Source organism: Falco biarmicus, chromosome 6, assembly GCF_023638135.1.
Source record: "Falco biarmicus isolate bFalBia1 chromosome 6, bFalBia1.pri, whole genome shotgun sequence".
In the NCBI taxonomy this organism is placed as follows: Eukaryota; Metazoa; Chordata; class Aves; order Falconiformes; family Falconidae; genus Falco; species Falco biarmicus.
Genome location: NC_079293.1, coordinates 61202161 through 61229545, shown reverse-complemented (window position 1 = coordinate 61229545; position 27385 = coordinate 61202161). Strand labels below are relative to the sequence as shown.

The 27385-nt window shown below is 40.7% G+C and overlaps 1 protein-coding gene across 3 annotated transcripts in view; it reads right to left on the bottom strand.

Moving 5' to 3' along the window:
- Positions 1–25435, bottom strand: part of CEP85L (centrosomal protein 85 like) — a 152738-nt gene extending 127303 nt beyond the window's left edge. Inside the window, exons 1-2 of one of the 3 annotated variants that reach the window (XM_056342607.1) lie at positions 10764–10955; positions 118–267 (exon numbers count right to left, since the gene is read on the bottom strand). Coding sequence is in view for 2 of the 3 variants with exons in the window: in XM_056342604.1 (XP_056198579.1) it covers positions 10764–10929 (166 nt within the window). In the remaining variant the exon portion in view is untranslated. Of the gene's footprint in view, positions 1–117; positions 268–10763; positions 10957–25339 lie in introns of those variants that run through there. The other 2 variants (XM_056342606.1, XM_056342604.1) reach the window with 2 other exon arrangements.
- Between the last annotated feature and the right edge of the window lie 1950 nt (positions 25436–27385).

The window sequence follows — 27385 nt, the reverse complement described above, 5'->3', positions numbered from 1 at the left end:
AAAAAAAAAAAAGAAACAGGACATGACAAGCAGTGCAGGCAGCTAAAATGGATAGCAACAAATACACATTAAGAAAATACAAGAGGCAGTCATACACGACTCCCATCTGCAAAGTACTTCAGTGAACGCTCCATGAAGCTGGTTCAGTTGTGGAAGCCCTTGCTTGAAGACACCACTGAGCTTATATTACATGAGCCTTCCATGATGTTGGCCCTGCTGGAACGCATCCCCAGCAGTCACCATGACAAGCTCTTTACTGCACAGCCACTGCAGTTAAAAGATAGAACAGAAAAATGAGAAAGAAATGAAATGGAAGCAAACAGCTGTAATCAGGTATCTTTAAATACATGTAAATATTATTTTTCTTTCACTTCTATGTTTGGAGGTAATTGCTGCAAGGATACGTTCACAAAATTTGGATTAAAACCACAAGAAAACCATGTATTTTGCATTGTATTAAGGGCTGAACTCAAGAACTAATTTTAAACATGATAAATTGAATCACATATTTCTAAAAGCACATTTGCGGCATTTATGTTACTGCTTTCAGATGTTACTGATATGCAAGAACACAGAAATTTAAAGCGTAAAAATGTGACCTCTGAAAGCTGACTCTAATGGACCTCTAAAGTAATCTGAAAGATCTAAAACCCTAGATGTATGTACCAAATTCTAAAAGCAGAACATAATGAAAAAATAATATCTACTTGGTGTTTTATGTCCTTGAGCTTATATATTTCAATGTAAGTAAACCGGTCTCCCTTGCACAGAGATGAGAAAACTGAGCTGTGTAAAACGAAAACTACCAACCATTTCAGTTAAGACTATATTTAGCATTTGCTGTGTCATGCTTTAATTGCTGAAACTGCCTCTACAGAAGCACTAAAAAATTGCTGGAAAAAATGTTTTTTTTTTCATCATGCCGTCATGAGGCACATTGAATGTTCAGAACAAAGCTTCACCTTGCAAGACTTACACATCATTTCTGCACCACAAAAAAGTTCTAAAATTCAGATGAATTATCAACATTTTGTTACCCTCAGGTAACCCTCTTGAAGCTCAGCATCACAAACAAAACACAACCTATTGCAAATTCAAATTTGGATGAACACAGATGAAAAGAAAATGCTGGCAGGTTAGTTCATTTAAAAGATGCAGATAAATTAGGAAATACAGAAACTTCCATTGAGCTAGCAAGTCAAGTTGTGAGACAACTTGGGTAAAACAGATCCAACTATCTAGTTTGAGAGACTGTGAACTGTGTTTCCTTATCTAATGAAGTCCCTAATTTTCCCTCCCTGGGTTTTTTACCATAATCTCTCGTATGATTTTCAAATACAATTTTGCATGAGGTATATATAGGTACTCAAACTGGACCATATGGTAAAAGACTACTTTGCTAAAGACTCATTCATTTAAAATATAAGTGAGCAGTCACTGAAATGGACTTTCTTGCAGAGTCCTGATCAACCATAACTACTACTGCAAGGATTTCCCACAGAAATCCCTTTTACTATCCCAAGTAATGACTGCAATATAAGGTTTTACTGCCCCTGTACCTCAGCCACTTCAAGAATTTCTACAGCATACAGCGTGGGATGCATACAGCAGATCCTCCCTGCCCAATGACAATTCCATACAGAGCAGCACAATATGGACTTGTAAGCTCCCTGATGCACTGTGGTTGGATTTACCAAAAAAACCGGCAGAGACGGGTTATTAGTTCAGTGCAGAAAAGGACAAGGGCTCAGGGTCCCTGAGGTTCTGGTCTGTATGGAAGCTCTGCTTGATGCACCTGCAGGGTCCCCAAAACTACTTGCAAAGGCTTGAAAAGTAATTTGACTGACTGGACCTCAGTACTGACTCTAATCATTGTATGCAGGACAAATAAGCATATTAGGACAGTATAATAAATTACCCAATTAGTTGTGCAACTTTATCACACAGTTTACCATCCCAGAAGACCACAGTTTCAAAGGAACTTGGGGTGACACCTTCCAAAGTCCTTATTCCCCATACGGTGAGCTCTTTGCAAAGTCTGCCTGAGAAAGAATGGGTCTGTTTGGCAAAGAATAAAAAGCCGTATTTCTGAACGTGCTCTTCCACCACCCATCCTTATCAGCTCTATTTTTGAATACAAAGCTAGCTGCATAGAATTTCCTGAGATTTGACAGTTGGTCACACTGTTACAGATTTAACAGAAGAGTGGCAGACTTGGCTGGGCCTACTGCTCGGCACAGAAAAGAGAGAGACCTGCCCCTGTAAATGTGTCATGGTGTCAGGAAGTAGCATTTGCTGGATGAGAAATGAGCGTGATGCAGGTCTGCCCCCATTCAGTACACATGACACAAATCCTTTCATCATATTTCAGCTTTGATGCAGGCACTGCCAACAGCTTTAGTCCTGTTCAACTACTGCAAATGAGTAGGCAGCTCATTCAGTGGGTTGCTAGTCTCTGCAGAAGTAACTAGCAAATGCATCATAAGAGTTATTTGTGATAATGTGTGTGTCTGTGTATACATGTGTTTGTTGAGGCTTTCAAAGAGCTAGTGTAAAATCTGTGTCCCTCCAGGCCTTCATGGTGTATAGCTCCTCCTCAAAAATCTTTCACCTTTATTCTGCCTTGCACTTTCAGACATCACTCCCAAATCAGTGGGAGTGAGTCCCATTGTGGTCATGTCAAAGATGATGAAGACCGGGTGAGCAACAGCCCGCTATGGAGCTGTGAAGGGAGTTCAGGGCTGCCCATTTGTAATGCTTCCCTGTTAGACAATGCTAAATGTACTTACTACCCACAGAATTGTTTATTCATAGCTTAGTAAGCTGAGGTTTTGCTAAAAATTGATTTTGTTATAACAGTGATGTCATTATTTCTAACCAGTTTCAAGTCTATCATTTAAATTAAATTCCTTTAAAAATATACAGGGAGAATTAATACAGCCCAATTACTTCTGTGCTGTGCATAGCTACTAGATAAAATGAGAAAGAGTATTTTAAATTAAAAATGAATGCACTATTTAGAGAATTACTGTTTTCATAATACTACTAAATACTATTTTCTGAAAACTTTAATGCTATGTATCTGGCTAATAGAGAAAGAACAGCTATACTAGAAAAGAGGTTTTTATTAAAGACAGCTTTAATTTTTCAACCACCACAGGTTTTTCTGGCTGGCAGAGTATCAGCTTGCCCAGTGAAACTCTTTTCCCTTGGAAAGAAGAAACGGGTATAGGACGTACTCAAGAAAAGACAACTCGTCTTGGCTGACCTAAACAGAAGTACTGGCTTATGTGTCTGAAAGGAGTTCTTTATTACAGCAGGGTAAGTTGCTCAGTAGCTACACAGATGGGTTGTTTTCTGTTATGGGTTGTTTTGTTGTTTGGTTTTGGGTTTGTTTTTTTTTTTCAAAAAAAAAGGAAAGGAAGTTGAAATTAGCAGTGAGCTTATAACAGATTTTGTAACCTTAGCAGATGGTAATGAAGAGAGCCATGGGTGATGTAGTAAAGAGGGAGAGTTTCCACATCTGCCAAATGGCAATGATGGAATCAAGAAGACAATTCTGAAATAACATTAACTTCCAGACCACAATTAAAGCATAGTTAGCTTTTCAGAAATAAGAAACAGGCTCCTGGCAGGAGGCCCTGAATTTTCAAATGCCTCTCAAGCAGCATGAAGTGCGCTGTCTGGTCTAACTAAACAGCAACAGTCAAATAAAATTTTCTGGATGCTACAAAGAAATATCTATCTATACTATGAAGTAATGCCTTTTCAGAAATGTGTCAGTATCAGCTTCTAGAGGTTTCACGTTCTCCTCAAAAACTCTTCTGTTCAGAAACTGTTCAAGCTGTCTTTGACGTAAAAGTTTTAGGCAGACAAATAAGTACATTGCTGAGTCTTTTCTTGCTTGCTTTTGATGCAGTCCGGGCAGTCAGTACAGAAATCCATTTGGGGGGGGCAATCCTGTTCCAAATCAAGCTGATGACTGCTTTGCTAAACCCACATAGGGTCAAAAGAACCATCAGCAAGATATAAATTTCCATCATGAGCTCTTTTCATACAAAGTGTTTCAGAAAATATTAAATAAAACATAAAGGTTATTTATCCCCCCCACGAGAATGTAGTGAGTTTCAGAAAGAGAATAACGAACATAATGGAGAAAGAGAAAGAAAGCAGACCGAACAAGAGGAGGGGGAGAGAACAAGAAGGCAGGCAAAAAATGAAACAGAAAGAATCAGAGACTTAAAAAGTGAAAAAAAGAAGGAAAGAAGGAACGAAAAGGAAAAAGAAAGAAGGAAAGAAAGGGAAAGGGAAGGAAGGAAGCAAGAAAAAAAAGAGAAAGAACAAAAGGGTGAGAAGAAAGCTCTGATAACGTGGTTTTAGAGAGACAACTTCTTCATCTTGGAGAGGGGGAGAGGGAAGTTTGGACAGTAGCAGTATACTGATTCCTCTTTGGAATAATTTATAAAATTAGATACGCAGATAATTCACATACATATAACTGTAAGCAAAATCGGCCTGGAGACCACACTAATCAGCAAACTGTAGAGCTTCCAGAAGCCTCAGCTGTTCCTATCCTTCAAAGTACATCCTTGCTCAATGATTTGCAGTTTGCTTACAAGCCGAGGTCTTTTCTGTCACAGTAAACAGACAAAGAGAAATTCAAACCAAGAAGCCAGCCCTGCTCACTGGCTATACATAGGGGTTTCTAAGAGAGAGGGAAAACAATCCCAGCTAGTCTGAAAGCAAAAGGACATCGCTTAAGGACAATTGTTTTCCCCCTCCAATGTGCATTGTCCTTATACTTCCTTGTGTATGGATCATCGTGAAATGAGAGAAAGATACGATAGAAAGCCACGAAAAAAATTAATGGACATATTCCCTTCGGGGCATTAATATAATCAATCAAGCAGCTACTTCAGTTACTTTGTTCGTGATCTGTCCTTGTTCCCATTAGTAAAATTTGTGATTCCACTTACAGATTCCCCCTCCATAGTGAAAGCAGTGGTCAAGCACAATTATGTATTTCCAAGTGGCACGATAGTACCACTTGTTAACTTTTTCCTTCTCAAGACCTAGGCACTACAAGTGAAAATCATGCCTTGGCTCTCTGCATGCATCTGTCTGGCTTAATTAACTGAGCACAGCAATCACCTCAGCTAAAACAATTCTCAGTAAAAGGGTAGGAGGGAGCTTGTTTAGCAGAATTGGGTGAAGCTTTTCACTTAGCTACTACCCAAGCAAGATCCAGGAAGAAAGGATCAGAGACTTTGGCTCAGCAGCTTCCTAAGCTAGACAGGATTTGAATTTTTGCAGACTGAAAGCAGGATTCTGAATAAAGCTTGATACTTCCTAATGCTGTTCCAACTGCATCTAGAAAAGTTCAGACATTGTTTTGGGGGGGTTGTTCAGGTCACTGTAGAGAAAGAGGACCACTGTAAAACTGACAGCAGAATGTACATTCAAATTCAAACCTTTCTCACAATCTCCTAAAGTACTTTGGATTTAGAATCACTTTGTAACAAGCCAACATTACCTTGAAGAGGAAGAATCAGTAACATTTGCCCTGTGTCTTAGCTTTGTTGTTTTTCCAATGACTGAATATCAGTCCAGTCATAACAGAAGATTTTCCCCTACTTATACTTGATGGTGGCACTACACAGCTCAGTATCCCCATCTCTCTGGTATATTTACCAGTAAACAGAATTCATGTTTCTGTGCTCTGAAAGCTGAAGGGCTGTACAAATCAAAGTTTTCCATGGTAATCCTGTCAAAATTACATGCCCCCATTTCTTAGTGTAATGATGCAACACTGAAAGTACTGAAGAGCAGTAAAATGCTTAATAGCATTTATGGTTTAAACACATTTAAAACAAAGATACTAAACCATTTTACAAGAATAAACTATGCTTCGCAACCATCTCACTGCTATTTTACAGCGTCCATCACAAAGATTTTCCAGCTACGGATTATTTTTAGTTCAAGTTTCCATAGGCAAACTAAGGCATATAGGCTGAGAGCATATCCAATGAGCATAGTCAATTAGCTTCAATTCTGTTTGACTTTTTCACAATTTAAGACATGATGTATGCCTAGATTTCCAGTGAAGGTATGATGGTTTATTCACATCATCCTATAGATGAAGAGAGTCCCACTTATTTATTCATTGCAGGGCTGGCTTACTTCAGTAGACCAACACATATTAGCAAGCTGAAAAGGAATGCAGCAGCCCACCTCCTATAAACACCACTCGGCTATATAAGCGTACACTGCATTAGAAATAGACTTATATCTTACAAACATCACCAAATGTCATAGCATAACATTTATTCATTACACACTGTATTATTTTCAAATCAGATTTTATGTGTCCCTTACTATATAAAGCTGGAGAAATATTCTCATACACATGAAACACTTCATCACTAAGGAATTACACCACTTCTAAATCAATTTACAGACTATGCAGTGAAGGTCAAACTACAAGGCAGGAGATTCAGGTTTTGGTTTGGGTCTTTCTCTTGGGTCAGTGACTGACCTCAAACATGTTCCCTAGCATTTGTTTTTGACGCTGCCTTGCACTGGGACGTTGCTGGCTCTGCTTTCCTCTGTCGTATACCATCTCCTGTTGCTGCCCCTCGCATATCTTGCTTGCTTAAACACGACCTCTGGAATATTGTCTGCTCCAAGCTGGATAAGGACAAACAGCCCAGGTATCTCCTAATGCTCAAGCAAGCCCTGTTCATCCAGGTGAAGACCGTGTGTAGTCAGGTCTGTAGTCTGCAAACCTTCCTTAAAATGCTGCCTTCTTTTGACCAAGGAAGAACCTTAATCAGTTTTAGTGCCTATACATGCAAAGACGGTTCAAGTAAAAAAGAAATAACATTTAATGCAGGCAGACAATGAAGCCTTAGGATCCAACCCTGCCTAATCAATCTATTTTGAATTGCCAGTATGAGACATATTTTGGACTGTACAGTTTTGCACACAGAAGATGTGCTCTGATCTTTTATGCCTCCTCCTCTAGTTAAGCTAGGTTTTCACACCGACAGCAGAGCTATTGTGTGCATGACATTTACTGCTGGAAATGGATGCTGTGTCTTGGCAATGAATGGAAAATCTGAGCTCTAGCAATGAAAAGATATCTTCACAGTGTTCCTTGGTCTCTTGTTAGTCATTCAACGTAGAGGAATTCAGCACAGAGGGAAGACACTGGCTTCCCAGCTCTGGCTGAAGCAAGAAAAAACCCTGCTACAAAACAGAGTATGGGCACTGAGTGTGATAAGCTCCAGAGTTTCAGCGCACACCAATGAAAACCTTCCTGACAGCAAAGTGCCAGCAACCCAGCTGGGTTTTTTTAGGAAACATACAGTATTCCACATAAGAGAGTAAGCTGGGATGCTTCTTGTGTGGAAAACCCTAATTGCTCTGAGGGATTTGTATTTATATGCAGCATTGCATCCTGCAGAAAGAAGACATAATCAAATGGCTAGAAAGCAGCGTGTCATCCAGACCAGAAGCTCCCCAGCTTTTTACAACCTCACTTGAGAACGATGTCCACAGTCTACGTCTGACTGAATCCCCAGGAGCCAACACAGGCTCTTTGAGCAGGCACAGCTCTAAGGCATTGCATTCGCTTACTATTTCACTATTTTTATATTACAGACTTTAGCAGAAAATGTTTTTCTGTCTGTCTTGATCAGCGTCCTCTGTAGAGAGACAGAGAGGCCCTTTCCCAGCTGAAGCATGATGCAACCTTTTAAAGGTAATTCACAGACCATCTCACATCCCAAATGCTGTGTGTGTGCCCAGCCACTGTGTGTGCAGCTTGGCACCCCGAGGGGACAAGAACCAACTCCAAACTCTGCCTGCTGCAGACTCCTTCACTATCTGACAAGTGCAGAGGAGCCCACATCTCTTTTCCTTGCAGTTGCTTTGCAGGTAACCATCTGAGGACGCACAGAACATGAATAAACCATAGAACACAAGCCATTTAAAACTAACCTGGATTACTCACAAAAGCATGTAATATACTGAATTTCTAATCTAGAGTTCATACCTCTTTCAATCCAGAGGCCAAATAAAAAGGAAGAGCTTGCCAAGGCAGAAGATGGTTGTTGTCATCTCCCTGCCCTTAGTTTTGCAGTGAGGATGATACTCTTCTGACTCCTGTGTTGTGTAATGATCTTTTGCATATCATTCTTCCTGCAATTAGATTGAAAGCTGCTGCCTAAAAGTCATGCTGAGGATTTATGCCTGCATTTTCTTATTTTCTTCATATTGAAAAATAGAAAATATAACCAGCCAGTTAAGGTGACACTTAAGTTTTTAAGTTTTGCTCTTTTTGCAGTACCATCCGTTATAAATGCTATATACAGCATCTGTATTTAACTTTATCATTGCTGGCAATGTAGATTAAAAAAGAATTCACATTTCAGCCATTCATAGGTTCTAAAAAAAAATTAATAATTATTTAGCTATAGAAACATGATCTGACAACATATCTAAAAACTGTTTCCTGCATGGTTTCAAGAAATCAGAGAAGGAGAGGGAGGATTTTAGTGATTTTTTTTTTTTTGCAGCTCTTAAAGAAGACTAAACTTAAGCAGAGTCTGTCAAGGCTTTGACTTCCCAAAATTGTCACTGTATTTCTTTTAGGAAAGAGGAAAAGATTTTTCTTTCTTTAATGTCATTATTACAGTTTCTCATTACATATGAGCTTTTTGTCGAACAAAATTTCTCTGGTAAATCACAATGAGGTATGTCTTTGGCTCTTAAATGAAATATAATTATTTAATATTGAATTTTTTTCATCACAGTTTTACTGAATAGATGCTAGCAGTCACTGAACAGTGTGTTTACTACACAATGCAATTTTAAAATGTGCACAAAATCACTTCTGCACATGTATGTTTCTGTGGGAGTTAAAGCTGTAGTAATTTGGCACCAGAGCAACAGTGTGAGGCACTTGGCAAGTTTTAATATTGCACAAGCAAGGAAATGTGGTTATCTGGAAGAAGTAATTTGGGATACATAAAATATTTACACAAGCCTAAATCTAATCAAGGTGCTTGCTTCATGAAGCACATTTACAGCACACTAGTATAATAAAAACTACAAAGGATACACATGAACATAAAACCAGACAAATGCATTTACAAATCTGGTTCCAGGTCACTGAACAAAAGATGTTGCCATTGACATATAGTCACTGGTCTATAGAGATGTATATAATCTTAGTCTGATTTCCTGCAGACAGATGACATTATTTTGCAAAACCCGTTCTATCACAAGACTTTACACCAACATTGCCACGTCTGTAAGGTAACTTAATAGGTAAAAGATTCCAGACTTGTTGGTTTTTTACCCCTAGAACTCAAAAGGACACATAGGGATATTAATGGGAAGCTGGCACTGCTGCCTTTTTGGATGGCACACTTCCATTCACTTAACTATTTGTCAAGTGTAGCATGAATAGGCAACTGCCATGCAGCTCCCCAGGACACTACAGAGAGGAAGAAAGATCCATCAGAGAAAATTATGTCAGCTCATCTGCAGAGCATAAACAATAGAGCCAGCAGAGCCTAGCTTACCTTCCTTTATACTATCATGATGCCGTTTGATGGAAACCAGCTGCTCTGATCATGTGCTTCACACTATACCCAGCCCTGCCACCAGAACATGTGGACAAGATCAAAGTGTCTGATGGTCTTATGATTTATTTTGTTTTCAGTAAATTTCATATAGTATGTAGATTGATATTCTTGTAATTAAAAAAAAGAATCACTATCAATGAATCTCTCACTCAGACATTTACATGAAACATAAACTGATTTCTGCCAGCTACATCTGCACTGCCAGTACTAGTGAGCCTAGTAAAATATTTTTTAAATGGATCTGCCCATTTCACAGTCTGAATATTTCTTTAATGAAACTCCATTTCTATTTATTCAGAAACTTCTTGTCAAATATAAATTCTCTTGGCTTGCTTTACCAAAGGAATCACTGCATACATCCCAAATCAACAATCACTGCGTATTTCATAATGATGGCATATCAAGCAACTGAGAGAAAGCATTGCATGCATAGGACTAGACTAAGCTTAGAGAAGAGAGGTATGAGTATTCCACCCCACACTTTAGTTTGGCATTATTAGTGCCCTTATTATATTTAGATTGGCATTATTAGTGCCCTTATTATATTTAGATTGGCATTATTAGTGCCCTTAGTGATGCCTAGCATCGGTGGGATAACAATTTTCTTTTCCCCAGGGCGAAATAAATCAACATCAGTTTAGATGTGGCCTTTTTCTCAGTTGAGATGGGCAGATCCCAGGGTCTCCAAACAGATAACCTGTTCCCTGAGCTGCCCAGGGTCCCAGGAAGTCTGGTTCCACAGGGGCTTGCCTGGCAAAGTCACTGGGCCCAAAGCTTCCCTGCAGCTGCCATCCCAGGCTCATCACCCAGGGGGAACAGTTGCCCCCTGTCCTGCCTGGAGCTGGGATGACCTGGCAGCACACCAAGCAACCAGGCAGCGAGCCACATCATGTGTGAAGTCACCTCTGAGCCAGGCTGCCTACCCACTTGCTTCCTTGCTGAACTTGAAAGCAAAATGGTCGTCTTGCTGCAGAAAGCCTCTATTCCAGTGCATCAGCAGTCTTCTGCTGAAGAGGCCTGCCAGACTGCACACAAGCACTGCTCCTGCCACCTGGCAGAGAGCCACTGTGACATAGCAAGGTGTCCAGCCAAAAGAAGTACAAGCTTTACCCTCAGAGCAGCAGGCTTTTTGATAGGAGCCATAGTCCTCCCGAGCCAGGAAATACCCAGGAATACTGTCCTTTCCTCCTGAGACGGAGCAGCTGCACCTTGTATTCTGAACCGGTCTGGCTCGAAAAGTGATTATCACGCTAAATTTTCCCAGGAGGAATGGCATTTTTTTATTTCTAATGAGATAGCAAAACACACAAAGAGAAGAGATTTTATAGAAACACATTTATGATTATTTCTCTAGAGCACTCACAAAAGCTGTGGTATTTTGCAATGAATTTAAGTCACCTGTGTTTTTCAACTCTTTACCTTTAAATAACACTCATAAATTAATTAGCTGTATCATTTTATCTGTCTGCTCCTTGATGCTTCTGCAGGAAAAATGACCACAGGTACGTGCACCTCCGGTATTTACACACTGTAAAAATCATCATTATAAAAGAAACAGGAAAACCAACCCCTTTGACTTCTGCACAGCCTAATCCATCTCCCAAAATCAGAGCACCGAACAAAACCTTCCTGTCATTTTATCTTTTACTTCCAGAGCCAGGTTCAGAGCACTTTTTGTAGACAAATCTGTGATTAGAGTCCTGGTTGCAGAAGGTCACTGGCTCTGGCAGCAGGCAGTAGCTGCAGTCTGCTCAGTAGTGGTAATTCTCCATATGTCCCAACTAGGAAAAGCCACACAGGAATCCCAGGAAAGATGCATTGGTTTAGATGGGCTACATCTACCTTCCACCAGTAGCTTTCTGGTTTCTCTCCCCTCTTCTCTATTCTACATCATTCCTCCTAGTACTGAAATAACTTCAGGCTTAGGATCTACATCCAGGGACATCTGTGAAAGTTTTGACCCAGACCTGCATATAAACTTTGTGAATCCAAATGTGATTTCTATTCTATTGCTTCTGATTTTTATTCTCTGTTCAAGTCTCACCTTTTACTGTATGCTTCATAAGCAATTATACAGAAGTGCAGGATTTGTTTTATAGGTTCGAATCAAATTTCACTCTTGGCTACTTCAGAAAATAGACAGACCACTCATGCTGAAAGTCTTGTCCTCCTGCTGCCTTTGCTTCCCCAGCATCCCCAATAGCACATTCATATTCAGAAGCAAAGGGCCCTCCTGATCCCACTATGTGATCTGAGATGGTGAAAGTACTCTCTGTTATTTAAGCCCCCAAACCCAAGCACAACAAACCCAGGGATCTACACTAGCTCAAAAGAAAGTTCAAAATTTAATAAACCAGGGTCCTCTGGAGAGCTACTGCTTCTCCAAAGGATTTATGGCTTTGCCTACAGGTCACAAAAATATATAATGGATCAAGAAGATAAACACAAGTATAAAGACAGCAAAGCTGTACTTTTCAATCCTATTCTAAGTTCTCCTACAGGCAAAACTAGTCACTGTAATGCCTATATAAAGTATTCACTAGTTTTATAGACTGTTGTAGAAAACATTTTCTATATTAAACAATGTTGAAGTTTTCACCTTTTGTCCTATAGCTATTATTTTATGGTTTTGCATATCGAGTCTTTTCTTTAAAATTATTCTGTGCAAGTTGCAGACAAAAGTACAGTATCTGCACAGTGGAAATAAAGCACAGTTAAAATCATGGAGCCATATTCTGCACACACTTACTCTAATGTGAATTCCAAGTAACTCTGCTGACCTCACTGGAATTAAACAGGATTTATAATGAAATACAGAAATTGTCCTGTACTTCAACTGATTAAGCTTCAAAGTAATTTACTTACGACCTTTTCTGAGCACAAAGACATTTTAGATAGTGTTATGTAAGTGTCTTGCTAGCTACAGTATGTGTCATCAGCTGAAAACCAGTGATGGCAACAATTACACTTGCTCCTTCAATCTTCCTTAATATTGCTTTAACCAAGAAAGATACTTCCTATTTTGAAAGCTCTACAATATTATCTTGGTTTCTGATCCTGTTCTCTACTCAAAGGATATCAAAAGGGATGTCTAGAAGAAACTTACTTGGTGACAGTTTGTCCCCCTGCAAAATATCATGATTTTTCTTTATTCAACATTATTTTCTCCAGCATCCTCTCAAATGTCCCAAACAATACAGCTTCTAGCATTTCTCAAGAAACTAGTCTATATTCTTGCCACAATCTCAGGCAGAGTGAGTATGCTGACCTTGGGACCGCAAAATAACAGCATAGTCCAGGGTAGTATCTGATGTACTTAGAAAAAAATAGGAATGGAATAAAACCCCCGCCAAACTCTAAATCAAGACCAAGGCCTTGATGTGTACCTAAGATAGTACTACCAAACGCCTCCAGAATTTTATCACTTTGTGCTACCCCAAATTTTTTTCCTTCTGGATATGAACTTCCATAGCCTCTGTCATGGAGCAATGCATCCCTCTTACAGCATCACTTGGTGATATCAGAGCCCAACACAGCATTCCTAACATGAAAGACAGCTCCCGAAACCTGGCTTATTTTTGACACCGTGTCTGCACAACTCAAGCATGACTGGGAGCAGTTCTGATGTGGAGGTTTGCAGTATTGGTGTAATTGCACTGGTGTGGCGCATTCAAACAGAAGTTGCCTAGCACAAGGTTTGTAACACAGATACAAACAGTGGAGACGAGAAAGATCATTAATTCCTAAACGTAAATACATACTGCATATTCTGATCCTCTCATTTTCTTTCTGGTCAGCTATTGGTAGCACTTTTCCAATCTGCATGGAATATATTTTGAATTTAGGAAGTCCTTTTGGCTACATGGAAAAAGAATTACTACCTGCGTTTACACTTCCATTCATTCTACTGATCAAGCTTGACTCACCAAAGTAACAGCAAAAGAGCTCTTCCATCAAAAGATAGTTTATTTTTATTAAATACAAAATTAACTGTATTTATTAACTGTAAAAATCTAGATATTTTTGCAGGACCGCTATACTTCTCCATCTTACAAAAATAATTATGTTTTATGGCACTGGCTCACAATCTGCTACACTTGTATAGGTGTTTACTGTATTAATCCTTATTTTATTTTCACATTTTGAAAATTTAATATTTAAAAATGTGAATTCCACATATTCACATTCACATTTTGCACATACTTTGGCTGGATATAAATGATGATGGAGTGTGATATCTGTTGTTATTTACTGTAGCATCTACAAAACCATTGCTTTCTAACAAGGTGCTACTTTCATTGCCTCCCCATAAAATTTTGCAAGATTTGTACAATCGTATTAAAGTCTTACACAGCTCTAAAAATAGTACCTATAAGTGCTTTTAATTTGAAACCACATAAACCATGTCTCCGTTCTGTGAAGTCACTTGCTCAAGCTCACAGCAAACTGAGCAGACCATTGAAAAGGACTAGGTCAAATAGAGATGCATTTTCAAAATTCATAAAAATTGGGATGGGCAACCAATAAAGCAAATCTGCATCTGCAGCAGGAGGAGAGACCTTGGCAGATACACTGTGAGGGGCAGCGGTTAGCAGCAGGTCTCTTCTCCCCAACAGTTGCCCATATAGACAAAGTGTTAGGAGAGAGTGATAGATCAGGTAAGGTAACATTCCTTAAGTGCTACAGCATCTTTATTTTTCTAGATAACCTAATGTTTTAACCAAAGAGAAAAGCATCATTCAGAATACAGACAGTTTATAGTGGCACAGAAAGCAACCCACTGACAGCTTCACCAGCAATTACCGTGTAAAAAACCTCATCTTCATTTACACTGAGGTCATTCAGAAGAAGGAAGAAGACTTTGCATATATGAGGACTTCCCCCAGAGCACTCAGTTATGCTCTAGAAATTATTTGGTTATTTGCTGTGAACATGAACTCGTTGCCTTCACCTTGGCGTAAATTTTCCCATAAATGTTGGAATATTTATGTATCAGCAGGACCATTACCCTGTGAAAAGACCCATTTCTCTGATATGAAATCATGATGACTGCAATGATACCAGAGCATCATCTTGTCTGTTGAGCTGCTAGGTAGCTGGCATTATTTATAAGCAATATTCTTTTAAAGCTAGATGTTTTTTAAATAAAAAAGGATATTTTTATGATTGTAAGTCTATAAAGAAATAAATGGCCTTTTATAAAAGAACTCAAAATGTGGCACTTAATTAATGATAAAATGGTCAAGTGTCATTTACCAGCCTTGGATAATAATATTCAAGCCCTTTCAGTATTTTTCTATGACAAAATAGATTCATGCTACTACAAGCCCATGTGTGTTACATACTGTGTACTTTTACCCTTTCACCTCAGCATTTGCTTTTACCACACTATTAATTTGGTATTCACATTTATACACTGGAGGAAACTATTAACCTGTGGAACATCCCTTTTCACAGATATGATCTCCTAATTAAACACACACTTAATTATCTCTGCTTTTATAACCTTGATTGATTCCAACAATTTCACCTTTATGGCCCTTCAGTGTCCAATACAGGGAACTGTTTGGGGTGTTCGTTTATCCCATTAAAACCGCTCCCTCTAAACAATGCCTCCAACAGGCTGTCATGGCTTGAGGAAAGAGGGACTGGCTGTCTCCACAGCAGCCACCTTGGCTCTTGCAAACATCTCTGCAAGTCCTCCAAGTACAGAAGCTTGGGCCAAACAGGGAATAGACCTGCCCTGGCTTCAGCTGGGACAGGGTTAATTTTCTTCTCAGTAGCTGGTGCAGTGCTGTGCTCTGGCTTTGGTGTGAGAGCAATGTTGACAGCACACTGAGGTTTTTAGTTGTTGCTGGGTGATGTTTATACTAAATCAAGGACTTTTCTGTTTCTCAGGCCCTGCCAGTGAGAGGGCTGGAGGGGCACGGGAAACTGGGAGGGGACAGAGCCAGCACAGCTGACCTGAACTAGCCAAAGGGGTATTCCATACCCTATGACATCATGCTGAGTGTATGAGCTGGGGGAAGAAGAGGGAAGGGGAGACATTGAGAGTGATGACGTTTGTCTTCCCAAGTAACTGTTATGTGTGATGGAGCCCTGCTTTCCTGGAGGTGGCTGCACACCTGCCACCCCCATGGGAAGTGGTGAATGAATTCCGTGGTTTGCTTTACTTGCACGGACAGCTTTTGCTTTAACTGTTAAACTGTCTTTATCTCAACCTGTGAGTTTTCTTAGATTTACTCTTCTGATCCTCTCCCCCATCCCCCTGTGCGGGGAGTCAGCGGGTGGCTGCATGGTGCTTAGTTGCCTGCCAGGGTTAAACCACAAGGCTGAAGAAAGATGCCTCCCATCTCATCACTTGGCTTCACAGTTACTTCCTCAAGTCCCAGCGGTGTGAGCCAAAAGCTCCCTGACATGCAACACACAAACAGGGCTTAGGAAACATGCATGGCAGATTCCTCCAGCCAAAACACAAAATACTGCTTGAATACTGGTGGAAGAACTGTACCTCACCTGTGACAGGCTGGAAGTAAAAGAAATACCCACAATCATTATCCAGCATATGAGTTAAAAAATTAAAGACTGGAATTGGGCCTTTTAACATTTAATAGCTTACAAATGAAGGGATTTCTTTGCCTCATTTGACAGCCTGCTTACAACAACACAACCAATTTAGAATCATACAATCATTCAGGTTGGAAAAGATCTTTCAGATCATCGAGTACAACCCTAAATCTAACACTGCCAAGTCCACTAACAGAAATGTATTGCTTTTCAATTAGTTATTATTATTATTATTCTGCTTCTATTACAAAACCACTTAGAGGCTCCAGCTATAGCTGATGCCTGATCGTATAGGAACTACAAGCACAAGCAAACCTCATCTACAAAGAGAAGTGATGCTGCTTTAAGTTGAGGATTGTCTAGAGTAAGTGTGCAGTAGCTACAGTGTGAGTTTACAGCCCACAAGCTAGTCTGTACTAGGCTTTTACATGGTCCCTGTGAAAGCAGAGTAAGTTACTGTAGCGTTCGTTGTATACCAAGGACACCCATAAAGAATATAGTATGAAGTAGCTAAGGAACTATATGTTTGCATCTTGGCTAAGTATCCACTAATTTCTTCTATGCATCAATGTACAACCTAAACTAGAAGCCATATGTGTTGATGCAACCCATGTTTCCTTTTGTGCTTCCGCAAAATTAAAACCAGAAGCAAAACCAAAGGTTAAGGTAAGGAACAGGAGAGGAGGGACCTTTACCCCAGCAATCCGTGTGAGGATCAGCACCCAGCTCTTCTCCAACCCGGCTTCTCAGTCCTACTCTCCTCTGCACCAGATCTCAGTCCCCTACCCCACAGCTTAGGTGTCCAGCCCTGCTTCCTGGTTTGGCCACCCACTTTCCTACTTCTTCAGGGCTTACTGCAGCCTGGTGATGGCCCCAGCCCAGCAGGGCAGCCTATTTCCTGTGTGTCTCCTGACTTTCCCTTGAACTGCCCCATGATCATCACAGTTAGACAAATAAAGGAATTTCCAGTTTAGAGGACTAAATTGATTTAAGGCTTGTCAAACACTTTCCTCCTGATGTAACTAATGGGAAATTCCAGGAAATCATCAGTTAAACCTGCAGAAGGCCTGAGTGGACGTTTGACCTGGCTGGAGACACAGATAGAGACACCAACCAGGACAGTCCTGGAAAACATTGCCACGATTGAACATGCTGCTCAAAGTTTTCAGAACTTTGCTCTTTTCTCCTAGATTTTAATTTATGTGCAATATTCCCCATCTCTCCAAGCCACAGCCATGAGACCTCACTGGTTCCTGGCCCTGTGGGAGGAGGGTGAGATGGGTGCCCCGGGCTAAGCTGCAGACCCCCATGCAGGTGTTACACACCACTTGGCCTCCAGCCCAGGGTGTGTGCCCCTCCTGATGCCAGTGCCAGGCTGTGGGTCCTGATGCAGTAAGCATGGCCCTCATGACATCCACTTTGCTTCCCAGGCTTAAAAGCAGAGAATAAAAGGAGAATAAAAGCCCTGTGAGTTTTCCAAAGCAGAATCTTTCTCTCACTCCACGTCTGCATAACCTCAGTGTCTTGGCTGGGGCCTGTGGAGTAGCATCAGCAGGAATACCAGTGCAGCGTTACTCATCCTCACCATCTCTAGCTATACCGCTCACCAGAGATGTATTTCTTTCCTATGTGTAAAAAAGGTTTCCAAAATAAAGGATCCAAATACATATTACTATTCTTATTTGGATACTGTCCAGAAGAACTGAACAAAAGCTTTTTAAATAGTAAGATAATATAGTAAAATCATACTACCGTGTTTTAGCAATATCTCTTCAATACTGTAAGAAATAAATGCTAGAAATGTCTGGACATATACCAGCAGTTCTGTCATTTGGACACATATTTTTTAGGGTTTTTTGAGACTCACTCTTTGCTCATCTTTTTTTTTTTTTCTGCTTGGTTTCTCTCATGAGCCTGGCTGTTATTCCCCACTGCCCTGCCCCTCTCCTGTCAATCACATCCTCTTCTCAGCTTCCTCCTTGCTGTACTCATATGTCCTCTTCTGGGGCCATGCCTTCACCTTCTCACTATGTCTTGCTTGGGCATTTGCTCAGAGGAGAAGCAATGTTATGTTAGATGGAAAGATGGGCTTTTACAGGCATCAAAGCCAATGCATGAGTAAAGCCACCTCTCAACCTGGAAGCAAAGCTCTTTTTGGAGAGTTTTGGTGCCTAACTGCTTATAATGCTCTCTAGTAAATCAAAGTAAACTCGCATTCTATTCTGTGAAACTGTAACACCCTCCTCATCACACCGGCTTTGAATTACTTGCTGAAAGGTCCAGTTGCAACCACTTGCGTGATAGGATAGGACTGGCTACAAAGTCAGATGGTAGCAGTACAAGGACTATTTTGGTTCCTGGAAGCAGCTAAGTCACGTTAGTGGAGGGTTTGTCCGAGCTTCCTGGCTTTGCTGCTCAGCAGAGTGCAGTCAGCGAGGAAGAGCTCTGCCCCACACCAGGGCTCCCACTGCAGATCCAGCCAGAGGGGCTTCCAGGGCTTCTCTGCTGTGTGGTGTTCCTTGGAGGAGCTCCCAGAGCTCCCACAGCCCTCCTGCCCACCTACCATGCATTTCCCTAGCAACCTACTGCAGCACTGTAAAAAAAATGTTAGGAGAGAAAAGTGTCTTCAAATAATGCAATTGCTCACACCCACACCCAAAAAAGGGAAATATTTATAAACAATTCTGCTTTTATTTATATAGTTTCCATGGCTCTGCTCTGTCAGACTCCATCTGTGCTTTCCCTGAGACTGTCCTCCTTACACTGCACTTACTATCTGCCTGTAATTTTTCAGAGATCAAGACTCATTCATAGGCTGAACAAAACAGCAAGCATGAAGAAATATCAGTCATTGAAAGTGACACATTTAACATATTTATTATAACATCCAACACCAGAGAGGGATAAAAAATGCAGGAAAAAGTCACCGGTGACAGAAAAGACCCTATGTCTATGCCATAATGCCTTGAGGTGTTGCTGTGTCAGGTAATGTTTCCTGCTGGAACTTGGTTGTAGGTGATGAGGCTACTGTGTAAAGGCAGGTCAGAAGAGGTCAACGTATTTCCCTGAATGTTCAAGCAGAAGGACAATGTTGTGTCCCACAGGAATCAGTCTGGGCTGGGCTGCAGGAGGCTTCAGTTTCCTGCCCTTATTCTTGCACATGACATGCATTTTATGTACAGGCTAGCACTTCTGTCCACTCTTCAAACACCATTTCTACTGATTTGCACTGCTTTTACATATGAAACAGTGAATATGGTGCAGAATGTTTCCTGCAGATTAATGGCTAGATGGCAACAAATGGTGGCCCATACATAAGGTGAAGGATATTAACTGCAAACAGTCAATAACTCTTTAGGAAATGCCCTGACTTCTGTTGGTTATTGCTGTTAAAAATGGAAAAAAAATCCCATGCATTTTTTCTGTATGACATAGCCACCACTGGTATGTGTAGAGTATATATTAGCAAATCTTTTGGCTCTCTTTCTGTACTGTAGTGATCATAATTTGCTATTTTGAGGGAAAGATGTGCCTGTGTGTTGGGAGGAGCGGGCGAAGGAAAACATTATTGCTTTGAAAGCCACAGTCAGAAATTTTTCATTTTCAGAAATGTCTTTACTTCCCTATAGCATCAATTTCTTAATTCTTACTGTTGTTTAAAACTTTAGGCTCTGATCTTCTGACCATTTACTTAATTCTTTCCCTTGGTGTTTGTGTGTGCAGATGAGGAAATGAAAACAGAAATGCATCGTCAGCAACTGAAAAGGATGGTACAGTACTAATAAACAGCAAGCAGATCTGAATGTAATAGACAAAGTGGGCAAAACCACACCTTTGCTAGAAGAGGAGGTTATAAATGTGAAGAGCTTAAAAGGAAGGTAGCTATGTCTGCTTAGCACTTTTACTAAGATCTTTGCCATACAAACTTTTCTCCCCTGTGCATTTCATTACAGTGTATGGTCCTCCTATCAATCAGCTTTATGGACATTTTACTGGCATGCTTTTAAGAATCTCTCAGAAAGGACATAGGCTTATGTGAGAGCTAATAAGATTTCAATACCCTGTGTCCTTGTCCCTCACAAATGCTATACTGCCACACAACTCACCAGTATTTTAAAGATAATGCTGTTGTAGTTCCATCAGAGTCAGCAGCAGATGCAATAATCTTTTGATAAGATCTTCTGCCTCCTGACGGACTATTGAGAAGGAGATGGAGGCATGACCAACGCCTGAAGAGACTTGGAGGATAATGAAGGCACCGTGTAGTCCAGCCCCAATTTAGGTACCGATGATGCACACTGGAAAATACCTTCTCATTAAAAGCTTTGGTAGCAACATTTTAGAATCAAGGCAAATTCTAGGTCTATATTATTACCACAACTTTAGTTACAGGGCCAGGGAAAACTGTGATATTTAACAGATCTGGTCTAGTCATTTATAGGTGGAACTAAATTGCAACACATGCCACTCTTTCTGTCCTTTTCGCTAATGATCTCTGCTCCCTCAACACTTCACAAATGCTGAGTTCACTGACAGCAAATCTTGCTCTTTTGCATGGTGTTTCATGGACTTAGTCCATACATTCCCAGGGACTTGGAAACCACAGGTTGAAAATTATTAATCTCTCCCTGTGTAGAGACCTTGCATAAGCCAAGACTGCCTCTGCTGTGTGATCCCTGTAGGTTTCCTTAAACAATTGCTATCCTCTGTGATCAAGCTGCCTTTGCACAGAAGATGATACACATCAGCCATGCCATTGCCTTGTTAATATCCATGTAATTCTCATCCTCTCCATTGCAGAAGGCCACTGTTTTTGCCATGCTTTCTACACACTGACCAGCAGTTAAGTAATTCACCAGTCTGAGGAAGCTGCTGACTTTACTTTTCAAACCGAGATTCTTTGTGTTTGCAGAACAAATCTCCTTGTTGGCACCCTTTCTGTCATTATAACTCCATTAATGAGTTTCTCCAGGAAGGCTAGAAAAGCACTGGGAGCTAAAAGATATCCTATCTACTACCAGTCATCACCTTGAACCAGTTTCTTAGCTTGTGCTGTTTGTCAAGACCACTGATCTTACCACGGTGGGGATATTTTGGGGAGCCAATCTTACCTACCTCCAGTGATTCCTGAGTGGCGCTTTGTGAACTGCAAAGTGCTTTACTAAAGCAGACCAAACAGCTTACAGCTATCAAGTCTTATGGGTTTCAGACACTGAGCGGTGGCCTGTTCATCAGTCATTCCTCTGTACTCTGAATCTTTTGAGAAGGACTTAATTTCACTGATCAGCCATCTGTGGTGACTTCTGCAGCTTAGCAGCTCACCTTTCTTAGACACTATCAGCAGAATTGACTTTCCTCATTCTTTATTTAAGAATCTTTTTTTTTTTTCTTTCTGCGTATTATATAGCCTTTGCGACTTCCTGAACAGACCAGCTCCTCCTCTGGATCATCTTGCTCAGAGCCTCTTTGGATCTCTTTTTCCAGTGATGTCTAGATTACGCTTTTAATTTTCTCTGGTACAATGCAATCCTCATAATCATCCTGCTTGTAAATATCTATGTTTTGAATATTGTATTGTCTTTAAGGTGCCTTTTCCTGAGATTATCAAATGTTCAGCATTGGTCATCTGGAGTCTGCCCTGTAGTACTTCCTCCTTAGTCCTTACCATCTTTCAGCTTGAAAAATCTGAAGATAATTCTGCAATTTAAAAGTTCCTGGCAAACTGGTTTATTTCTGCCTTAGCTATTTGCTTGCATTTTCTGCAGAGTTTTGGGGATTTTCCCATTCATAGTGTGTATGCCCCTTCGTGGTGTCCCACTGTCTCTGCCTTTTCACAGGCCAGAATATCTTCTAATATCAAGGGTACCTCAGCCAGTTCTGTAGCATATTCAAGGCAGACCTTTTCAGGGCTAATTTAATTGCCTGTAGATATTCCTTTGGACTTTGTTCTGGGCAGGTGCCAAAAAGCTTGTGGCTCACCATTTTCTACCAGTTTGGTTTTGTCCTAGGTCTTTCTGGAATCTTCTATCAGTATCTTGATTTGCCTTCACTGCTCATGCTGCTATGAAGCAACAGATTTGCTGGAAACTGTCACTGAGATAAACAAGGGGCAAGTGAGTTTTCAGGGAAGAATCACTCATGATACTGTCAATACCAGGTGGAATATCTTGGGCCAATTTTCTATTTCACTTGAACATTATAATGCACGTGTAGATACTGTGTTAGAAGCTTTTGAAGAGAAACAATCATTCACTTAGTGGTTTTTGGCTACACGTCTGTGCTTACTGCTGCAAGCTATGAGCACCAGTCAGCACTCAATACACAAACATCTCTCAAACTGCTCTTTAGACCATTGCCCTCGTAACAGAACCATTGGATCTTCTGAAGCATGCGCATAATATGAATGCATTTCATATAGGTGAAGTGCACAACAGACACAGAATAGCTAGCCTCTGAGCTCCTCTAGAACTTTTGGAAGGTCTTTAAAATCAGAATCTGTATGTGACAGAGTCATGGAGATTAGGAGAACGCTCTGCTTATTAACTCCAAACTTCACTAACACATAACAAGAACATAAATTTTAAAAAATGCAACTAAAACTTCAGAGAGACATTATAAAATAAATATTTTCGCTCTGTATAATACTGGTCTGTATATAAACTCTTTGCAGAAGCATCTAGTTCAGAATAGGCATGAGTTTTATGAAAGGTACAACAAAAGTCTGATCTTAACTTATATACCCTGTGATCAAAAACATGTGAGTTAGAGAAGCACTGGGCAGAGAGACAAGCACAGAATCATATGGCAAACCAAATGCATTATTTATTATTTAGCAGAGCTTCTGTAATACAATGCTGTGCATCGAATTATTTATTAAATGCAGTAAGAAAGAAATTGAATTTGTATGTGAAGAAAATGAAGTTTTATGTTCAGCTAATACGCTATCTAAAATTGAAACTAAAAAACTTGAGCTGAAAAGATGCCATAATGTTCTTAGCCACTACTTGGGAAACATTAACTGAAATACATCAAAGCAAACGAAGGAAGGTGCGTATGGCAACTGTGAAAGATGACACCCAGCTTCTGGCTTCTTAGGCCACCAAAGAACTTGTGTGTTATAGGCAGCAGGAATGAGAGCTCCCCTTTGCATGAAACATCCTCCTCCTGAGCATTCATCACAAACCATTCACACCATTGCCAGGCTTGGCATTGACAGAGATGGGTTGGCACCACCAGCAGTAAGCTACAATAATCCTTTAAAAGAAAATTTGCCACCAGACAGCAGGAAGGTGACTCAGAATGCAAGATCCTGTTCTCCACACTTGTCTGGCTGTGAGACCCTGCTGGCACTGTCAGTGGTGATGCCTATGATAACCACATCTAATGGTAGTTTCTCTAACACAAAGTCTTTTGTGGACTCACAGAAGACAATGGAGACAAGATAAATATCGACATTGAAAAATATCCTCAACTCTTCTTTAAATCAGTCGGTGTCAGTACAGTATCTGTGACTCTCCCAGAGAGCAGCTTTCTGGCTTCCTTCTGTCTGGCATTGCATTTCCAGTTGTGCAGCTGAAGTACCTAAGATTGCCTTGCACAGCTCACTGAAACAGAGTGTAATGCCCAGTGTCTGTACATTTCTCTCTACTTTATCTCAGAAATGGAAATTGGTCCCTTCTACTAAGGCTACCGTCATAAGTCTCTGGATCTTGGAATTCTTCATGCAGACTACAGGGATCTTTTTGGGCCTTCACATGTCACTTTGTATCCAGTTAATGATGTTTTAGGTTAGTGCTAAGTGTATAGGGGAGTATTCTAGTTTGCTTAGCCTTAAGCAGAATGAATCTTTAAAGTGACGATGCAAAGAAACCCATAGTGTCAAGATAAGCATACAGCTAAAGAATTCATTTTCCCTATTACTCATTTCACACAGTAAACCATAATACTTTTTTCGCTCATTTTTTAGCGTTTGATACCAGTCTCACTTTTTGTAGAAGTGACAACGGAAGTTTTGCTCAAGCAAACTGGAACTTAAAAACTGATCAGAGATGTGTTAAAGAAATGAGAACTTTTTGTGTGAGTGGAGAGGAGTGTCGCAGGTGGTTTATCAGCTTTAAAGAGTGGTGGTACGTGGCATCAATGGTTTCCAAATGTTCACAGCAGAAAACTCAGAGTGCAAAGAACGCACTGAGGCTCTTCTGTGGCCTGAAAAGAACAGCCTCTACGGCTTGCTCTGCATTGGCTTTGTTCCCGCATTACCAGCAAAACAACTGCCTAGCAACTCAGCTTTTCCCACAACATTTCCTTGCACATGTTGTGTGCCTAGAAAAAAGTATAGTATCTAATATTCTCTCTGGATAATCCCTTATTTGAGAGTTATACTCAGCCCTCTGTGCACTTCAAAGCTGTACTTATCAAGGCAGTTGCTGTCATGACAGACAGTGCAGGCAAAGTCTAACCAGTCCTATCTGTGCTGCAAGCTGTGCAGTAACACTGTGCGCCCTGAACAGGTTATCTGTGCATCAGGCAGACAGCAAACTTGCTGCTTCCCTCCACCATATTTCCCCTAACAAAGGCAGGAAGCCATGGCCGTTAGCAAAAAGGTACACATATCCTTCCTATTGAAAAAAACGTTCTGTGAACAGTGAGGGTGCTCTCTAGCACACACTTCACAACCATCAGGAGAGTCCATCTGAAGGCATAAATAATTCAGTACTTAAAAACACACGCTGGCTTGAACACATGAAATTGCTTTTTCAGTTACTGCCTTTAAGGAACATTTACAGGAGGTAGGTTTACTTATAGTTAGATTTTCTTATCTACATCCCAGCTGCAGCAGCATCTTGCAACTGAATATTTAAGCTACTTCCCTCACAGTTTCAACACCAGTGAAAGAAAGAGTTGCCTTGAATCTTCTGCAGCTGTTTCTGAGCAACATGAGGACTGCAGAATACCTGAATTTGCTCGCACGTTATCTGGAAGCACAAGCCTTCTCATCCCTCCAAAAGATAGCACCATTTGAGAAGCTCTAAATTCTCAAGCACTGTAAATAAGCTCTAACCAGCATAATTAAGACAGCACTCTTAATCAAACATTTAGAAATTAAGGCAGCAACTTACTTGCCCTCTTCATAACTTCCTCAGGAACGCTGTCTTTTCAAATGACTGTAACAGGAAATTGTGGTAATTACGGGTGAGCTCCCCATCTACAGCTCAAACCACCCACTGCAAAGTGCAAAGGCAGTCCGCACCGCATTGGTGACAACTGACAGCTGCCTCCCCTGCTTCTTGTACTTCGCATGTGAGGCTTAAACAGGCGCCATGTGGAGAGAAGTGACTTTAACAAAGATCCACGTGAAGATCCATGTCTGCAAAGTCTTTATTACTCATGATAGCTCCATGCTCAGAATAGTAATACTTACCTCTGTGAAGCGCTCTGAGACCTACAAGTGAAAAGTATCTTAGATGTGCTATTATTTACTACTATCTGAGCCGTGAGGCCCTGCTATCTGGACAAGTGAGTTCACTGCCTTTATTAAAGGCAATACTGACCTTTTACTTTCTCTTTGTCACATAGGGATGAACTTGGACCTCTCTTGCCCTGTCTTTTGCTGCAGTGTGGTAGAGGGTACTGAGAAGAGACGTGCATGCTCCTGGGCCAAGTAGGTCCAAAGACAACCGCACATGCCCTTGCATTCTTGGCTGAGGCACAGCTTTGTAGTGAATCAGGACCCTGCTCCTACTTTTCTTCTTCCAACAGGGTTTCGTATTGGGGCAGACAGCTAGCTGAAACTGTGCCAGTGTCCGATAGACTTCAAGACAGAAACTACAATCTCTTTTTTGTTTCTGAATAAGCATCTGACAGACACAGAGAGCTGCCATTAAATCCAGCTCACAGAAATATGTATGTAAGGCTCTGAACTCATGGAAAAGCTCTCATAACATCAGATACTGCAGCAGAGCAAAGAAATATTCATGCAAGTAGATGAAATGCTGTTAACTAAGTTATACCTACAAGAACAACTTCTAACTGCTATGACACCTGAACAATCTTGCAGGGATGGTGTGGATAGGAAAGACAGCAGAATTACAGAAAAAGCAGTTGTACAGGATTGCTGAAGGACAGATCTAGCCTACAGAACCTGTGGCTCTAGGCATGAGACAAGAAACCTGCAGAATGCTTCTAGGATGCAGTCTGACTCTGCAGGGTTAGTAATTAGGGAAAAGTGTTTGTAAGCTGAGTCAGCTCCATGACATGCACTCCAGAAGGTTCTGTTTATGAAGCTACATATCAGACTAAAAAATCACTGGAGATGCACATGTGAAAGGAAACATTTGTGCCAGCAGCTAAAGCAAGTTAGCAATGCTTTCTTACATAACACAAGTAAAAGGACATAGAGACTCCCTGAAGGAAAAGTTTTACCTAGCTTTCGTGAAATGCATCTGGTTTCTTTGCATTTTTCCCATTGAAACATATCCAGTCTTTCCTCACTGCATTTGCAGATAGCCCGAGCCTGGAAAAACATAGTTTGAACTTCCGTAGAATACCTGCCTGCACCAAATGCACCTGCCATGTGGGTTATTTGATACCCTAAGTAACTTTGCCACTTTTTGAAGAATCTGCAAACACAGACAAAAAGTAGCATCTTCCCCTCTCTGCCCCACTATTTCCGCTACCATCTTATCAGCAGACAACTACACCAGATGATAAGACAAGAATGGTGGATGTTATTAACTGACTGAAGTGAAAAGGCCGTCCCCTGACAAGACATCTCTGCAACTGATCCAGAACTAAAGGCCCCTTTACCCTTGAGTTTCACCTGCTGTTTCCTCTCTGGGTTTCTCTGTTGTCTTAACCCTCATACTGTCCCTCTCAAGTGACTCTTCACTTTCTAGCTTCCTAACCTCTCACTGACTCTTAGAATCATAGAAACATTTGGGTTGCAAGGGACCTTTAAAGGTCATCTAGTCCAAAACCCCTGCAATGAGCCAGGACATCTTCAACTAGATCAGGTTGCTTAGAGCCCTGTCCAGCCTGACCTTGAATGTTTCCAGGGATGGGGCACCCACCTTCACCCTCTCTCAGCAACTTGTTCCAGTGTTTCACCATCCTCATCATAAAAAATTTCTTTCTTTTATCTAGTTTAAATCCGCCCTCTTTCAGTT